Source organism: Arachis hypogaea, chromosome 13 (genome assembly GCF_003086295.3).
Source record: "Arachis hypogaea cultivar Tifrunner chromosome 13, arahy.Tifrunner.gnm2.J5K5, whole genome shotgun sequence".
Taxonomy (NCBI): Eukaryota; Viridiplantae; Streptophyta; class Magnoliopsida; order Fabales; family Fabaceae; genus Arachis; species Arachis hypogaea.
The window spans coordinates 125677639-125684105 of NC_092048.1; the positions used below are offsets into that span (position 1 = coordinate 125677639).

The following is a 6467-nucleotide window of genomic DNA, read 5'->3' on the forward strand; positions in this document are numbered from 1 at the left end:
ATTTTGTTTGATTTGCGAATATATATTAATATCATGATGGAAAAAAATTTTATTGGAAAAATTGGTCATACTATAATGTAATATTCCAAACTCAAATAAAATATTTTTAAACATAAATATTTCACGAATATAGTTAAAAAAAAAAAACAAAAATGGTGAGATTAACATGATGATTGTTGCATTCTAACTTTTGTTTAACCTGTCCGAAAATTTCTACGCAACCATTATAAAAAAGGGTCACTAGATTGGAGAAAAGAACAAAATAGAGAGAGAAGCATCCAAGTATAGAACAATTTATCGTTACTCATCACAGCCACATGGACAAGAAATGCAGAGTATGGGAAAGAAAATGACCCGAAAACCGACCCTTAATTGCACAACATAACCTTGCACCAAAACCGAGAAAAAGAGAAATTAGATCTCACTTCGATTTCGATTAAAACCCAATAACTCATCGCCAGCAAGCAACAGTTAATCACCACGTTCACTCACTCCCACATTCTCGTTAAATTTAAGGTAACTAAAACTAACACAACACACAATAAATATCTAATAGTACCAGTAATAAACTAATAATTCCAAATCTCATGGAACAAACTTAAATTATAATAATTAATATTATGGTGCGAAATTGAAAATTTCAGCTTTTACTTTTCGGCCAGAAGCGTGTGTAATGTTTAGTGGCGTGGAAATTGACTGGTCTGGTTGATGACATTCCGTTTAATAAGTTTCTTGTTATTTTGTGCTTCTTTTTTCTGCTTTCTCCCCAAACCTTGGTCAGATCCGCGAATCCATCTCTACAAAAGCACAACGAACAACGCTCTTTCCATTCAGACATTACTACAAACACATACCGAGCTATTCTATGCTCTCTCTCTTTCTCTTTAATTCCTTCTGTTAATCAGCTTTGTTGACTCTTCTTCTTCAGTTCTTCGCTCGCATTACCGCACGCTTCCCTATTTGTTTATTTCTCCCATAAGGTGCTTATCTACGTCGTCGTTTTAGTCAACTATGAGTCTACGGGCTTCTTTATAAATTTTGATTACTGATTCTGTGGTTTCTTGATCTTGCTTCATTGGTTACGTATCGCAGATCCGTGTTTGGTATTCAGTTATAGAGTTACTCTTCTTTTTTCATTTTTACTGCTGTTGTTTTTATTGTTTGTTTATGCGTTGAGGACAAATTGCAGTTTCATATCTGCTTAGGTTAGCAAAAATGGATCTTATTTTGCTTTGATTTTAATTTTGCCATTTTTAAATAAAAAGCCGAATACCATGTTTTGAGTTTGAGGATGTTGGATTGAATCGTTAAATTCAATGTTCGTGTCTTGTTTCGGACATTGTAACCTCCTCCTGTCTCTTCTTTTGGTTTTATTTTACCCGTAAGAAACCCAGAAAATCAGTGAATTTTTAACTTATTCCGGACCTGTTTTCCTGGGCAATGAAATTTAGACATAGATTTATTTGTTTCTCATCTGGATCAATATCAAATCTGTGGACTGTGCCAAAAAGAGAAAGAAAAGAATTAACTAGTGGTTTTTCTGATAACTTTTTACCTTTTCCACGCAGATAAATCCACTGGATTTGGAAACTAGTGATACATTGTGAACTCACTGAAAGTGTGGAAAGAATCCAGTCATAAGTCTTAATAGTTAACACTAGATACTGTGGTTCAAGCAACATGTCTACAGCAACCAAGGGTGATAGGAAGGCCACCCTTGACGCAGCATCATGGATGTTCAATGTGGTATCATCTGTGGGAATCATCATTGTGAATAAAGCTCTCATGGCTAACTATGGTTTCAGTTTTGGTATAGCCTCATCATCACTATCTTTTTTTCCTTATTTCATTCATTTTGCCTTCCACACCTAACTTCATTATATGCTTTTATTGCTCATGCCACATGCCTAGTAAAGCGTATTCCTAGTAGATCGGAATTAGGTGTTTAGTAGATCTTTTTTATGCTAATGTTTTGCAATCCTTACTTTAATAATAATAATAATAATAATAATAATAATAATAATATTATTATTATTATTATTATTATTTCCTGTATCTTTTGAATTTATTATAAATTCATAAACAGACCTGTTATGATATTCACCTAAATTAATGTTGTAATGCTAGGTAGACAAAAAAAACAGTCAGAACTTGCTTTATTTAGCATTAATTAATTATTGCAACAATTAATGAATGCTAAATAAGGTAAGTTATGGCTGTTTTTGGCTGATTTTCTTTAGTTATCAAACATTTTCATTAATGTTGTATTCAACAACCACCAGTTCTTCTGAATTTCAGAAGATCTGGGAAGAACAGACCCCAGCCTTTTCCTTTTATGATCCAACAAATTTGTGGTAGGGCTCAAGAGAAAGGCATTCATAGTTTGCATGGTTTTGTTATTAAGGCTGATATGTATTATTGTTTAAATGTTTGTCTATGTCTTACAACTGCAGCAGCCAAGTGCTGAGAATAGTGCTAGATGGTTAAATAAAAATCTTGGTATTAACACTGACCAAATAAGAATGTAATTTATGTTTTCTCTACTCCAGTCCTGACATTGTATATTATTGTCATATAATGGTTCTATTATGCAGCTACGACCTTAACTGGCCTCCATTTTATCACAACCACCTTGCTGACTTCCATTCTTAAGGGGATGGGATATATCCAGAGTACTCAACTTCCAATTTCTGATCTCATCAAGTTTGTGTTATTTGCTAATTTTTCCATTGTCGGAATGAATGTGAGTTTAATGTGGAACTCTGTTGGTTTCTATCAGGTAACTTTGTGCATTTGGTAAAAACGTATTACTTTTTTTACTCTATGCTATGGTAAAGGTAAGTATTTATGATGGCCTGTTCTTTGAAAATGATATTTTCAGATCGCTAAGTTGAGTATGATTCCAGTATCTTGTTTGCTGGAAGTTGTCTTTGACGATGTGCGATATTCAAGGGACACAAAGCTAAGCATTTGTTTGGTACTCCTTGGTGTTGGTGTCTGTACTGTCACTGATGTGAGCGTCAATATGAAGGGCTTAATAGCTGCTGTGGTGGCAGTCTGGAGCACCGCACTTCAGCAGTATGTAAGTAACATATTAACACTATCAAATGCTGAATCTCAATTGGGAGAAAGAAAATGATGAAATTTGAATTTCTTGTCATCAAGGTGGTTAAAAAATTGGTGAATTTGCACTTTTAGTTGCACAATGCTTGTTGTTGACATTCATGTATGCACAAATTAATGAGACCTAGAACTGAAAAAGAAAGAAAAAAAAAAAAGAAAAGAAAAAGTGTTTGCAGCATTTGTTCTTCTTAAACTTGAGTTTATGTTGATTTATATTCTTCCGCTTATTTCATTTGGTTTTCTTGATGTTGATCTTGTTGAGCTTATAGTTAGTTCTATTTTGTGTAGTATGTGCATTTTCTACAGAGGAAGTACTCTCTTGGATCGTTTAATTTGTTGGGCCATACTGCACCGGCACAGGCCGCAAGTTTACTGTTAGCAGGTCCCTTTGTGGACTATTGGTTGACAAACAAACGAGTTGATGCTTTCAACTATGGTCTGGCGTCTACTGTAAGTTTCTCTCAGTTTATTTGTATGACCATGGTTTAATCTTGATGAATTTGTAATGCAGAGAAAGTTCAAACCAAAGGTTTACAAGTAATATCTAGTTTGTCCAAGTAGAGGCATGAGATAAGCTCTGAAATAAAACTGTGTTGTGAAATAAAACTCCTGTGCACATTTTTCTACTCTTTTTCTAAAATGTTCAGAACTGAAAAGGCTGATCCTGAAACTGTCAATTATTCTTTCTTATGTAGCTTGCTTGCTCTATAATCGGGACATTTTTCTATTCCTTTAAATTCTAATACATGCTTAGTATGACTTCAAAAAATTCCCTCATAAATCTCTGGAGGAGAGTCTATGCTTTTAAATTGCCTGCGTTATACTTTCTGCCATAATACTAAAATTGATCTGCTGTGTGCCTGCAGCTGTTCATCGTTCTGTCTTGCACTATCGCGGTAGGAGTAAACCTTAGTCAGTTCATCTGCATTGGCCGGTTTACTGCCGTAACATTCCAAGTCCTTGGCCATATGAAGACTATTCTAGTTCTTATCTTGGGATTTGTTTTCTTTGGAAAAGAAGGCCTCAATCTACATGTAGTTATAGGCATGCTCATTGCCATAGTTGGAATGATCTGGTACGGCAATGCATCTTCACAGCCAGGAGGGAAAGAGCGCCGCAGTCATTCCCTTCCTACCACTACCAAAACACAAGATTATAGTGCAGTTCCAGTATCATCTGAACCTGATGAAGAGGCATAGAAATTTTAGTGCATGTTCAAGAAAAGAGATAAATGTGGGGGTGTAACGTTTTGGTGGTGTTCATGGCAGGTGCTCTTTGTGTCAACTGATTCATTTTTCTTTTCATCTAGAAGGGATTTATTTTGTTATTGATAGAATCATGCACAATCATATATCTCTGGTTTTTTGTGTACTTAACTATAGTGGAAGCTAAGGACACATTGAACGGGTTCATTTGCGAAATAATGTTCATTTTTTCCAGCATAGAAGTTGGTAAACTGTACTTTTAATACTGGATTCACAAAAAACGCAATCCTTAATTCCTTATTCACTTTTCAAACGGATTGCCATTGTTTGTTCTGGCCTATATCATGAAAAAGTTTCATTTTAATTTATTACATTACATATAGTTAATATCCCTATTTAGCTATTATTCGGATATGAAGCTTGGAGGCTTGGACTATCTTCTGTGTTTAAGCTTTAAATTAATAGTCAACGGAAGAATATTCCTAACAAAGTATATATTCTATATTTCTATTACACCGTCCAACAAATTAAAAAAAAAAAAATCATTACAATGTCTGAATGGCAAGTGACACGTGTTATATTACCGATCCATAATAAGCGCCTAAGTCATTTCACGTAACTGTAAAGTAAGATAGATAAAGAGTAACAGACTGCTGAATGACCACGTAATCTTGAATAATGAAGTCCTTTTCATTACTAATTTAATTTTTTCAGTCTGATCAGCATGGGCAGCAGAATACTTTCGAGTTACGTTCTTCAGAAAGAAAAGGCAAATCATCATTTTTAAATTTAATACATGAGGTATCAATGCTCAATGCAGGACAAGCTTTATGTTATGAATTATGGATGGTTTGTTTCTGCAGGACAAGTCAACAGGCTAATAATGCATTCTTGCGAAGAATAATTAAAAAAAAAGGAACCCAAAATTGATATTTATAGCACCTGCATCTGTCCTAACTAGAAGCAAACAAAAGTATTTTGTAACTGGCCATATTATTTGAACCCGTGGAAATGATGAGTTGAAAAAATAGTAATGATTAACTGTAAAAAAGTGTCGGGGGTTAGTCCGCTTTAACTAGGTTTGGTTTTTGCTTCTTGCATGTAAGACTATTTTTAGTAGGAAATTTATCCCAGTCTGTTTATGATCCACCTATCATAAAAAGTAATTTCACATCAATTTTTGTGTCATAAACAGTAAATAGAAATTCAAAGTATTTTTCTTTTCTTCATTAAGAGGAACTAACTTTAATCCCTGTTGTGGTCCTACTTAATTAATTAATTAAAATAATTAAAATTAATGTAGTTATTATTTTGTTTACTATTAAAATTTATAAATTCAAAAATAATTCACTATTAAAAATATTAAGATTCAAAAAAAAATTATTTGTAATGTAGTTAGCATTTTAAATTTTATAAATAAAAATAAATAATCCAACCAAAAATTATTTTGTAATGTGTAGAAATTAAATTTCTTTTTTCATGTAAATAAATTTAATTAATTATAATTTAATATAAAAATATAAATAATATTTAATATTAATTTTTTATAATTATTTATATTAATTATAATTTAAATAACTAATATAAATAATTAATATATTTAATTAATATAAATTATTAATTAAATAAAAATATAATTATTTAATATAATTAATTACTATAATTATTAATAAATTAATTATAATTTAATTATTTAATATAATTATTTAATTAATTATAATTTAATTATTTAACAAATTATCATATCTAAAATTACAAAATTATTTAATATAAACATATATGTAATGTAATGTAATATATATATTTTTTAAAATTTTTTTAATAACTTACCACATGGCAAAAGATTATTGGCTATTGAAAGTCCCTCTTTAGAGGAACTCTTGGCCTCGGTCCTAGTGAAAAGACTCTCTCCACTTTTTATTCCAATAGTCTTTATCTCCCCATGTGTCACAAGAGAGTCTCCCTTTACTACCATTGGAGTTGCTCTAATAACTCATTCACAAACTAGAAACTTTTAAACAACTCGTATCTGCGATGGGTTATTTAGTTTTTGACGGTTAAAAAATATCGTAGAAAAAAAATTGTAAAATAATAAAATATACACCTAAAGAAAAGGAAATTTTTGTTTTTTATATATAT

At 31.7% G+C, this 6467-nt stretch overlaps 1 protein-coding gene across 2 annotated transcripts; it reads left to right on the forward strand.

Annotated features, from left to right (window-relative positions):
* The first annotated feature begins 270 nt into the window (after positions 1–270).
* Positions 271–4641, forward strand: LOC112733198 (UDP-rhamnose/UDP-galactose transporter 6). 2 transcript variants are annotated; one of them, XM_025782071.3, is made up of 6 exons: positions 271–516; positions 1569–1810; positions 2595–2779; positions 2882–3082; positions 3412–3573; positions 3990–4641. In XM_025782071.3, exons 2-6 carry the CDS (start codon positions 1681–1683, stop codon positions 4320–4322), a joined length of 1011 nt encoding a protein of 336 aa, XP_025637856.1. In that variant the 5' UTR covers positions 271–516; positions 1569–1680; the 3' UTR covers positions 4323–4641. The 2 variants fall into 2 exon arrangements, with proteins under 2 accessions (XP_025637856.1, XP_025637854.1); XM_025782069.3 differs by lacking the exon at positions 271–516 and adding an exon at positions 628–980.
* Positions 4642–6467: the final 1826 nt, after the last annotated feature.

Excerpts from the sequence above, each read along its gene's own strand:
- LOC112733198 (XM_025782071.3), top strand. The coding sequence starts at position 1,681 with ATGTCTACAGCAACCAAGGGTGATAGGAAGGCCACCCTTGACGCAGCA. Across the intron at positions 3,083-3,411 it reads GCACCGCACTTCAGCAGTAT|TATGTGCATTTTCTACAGAG; the intron begins GTAAGTAACATA and ends TATTTTGTGTAG. Across the intron at positions 3,574-3,989 it reads ACTATGGTCTGGCGTCTACT|CTGTTCATCGTTCTGTCTTG; the intron begins GTAAGTTTCTCT and ends GTGTGCCTGCAG.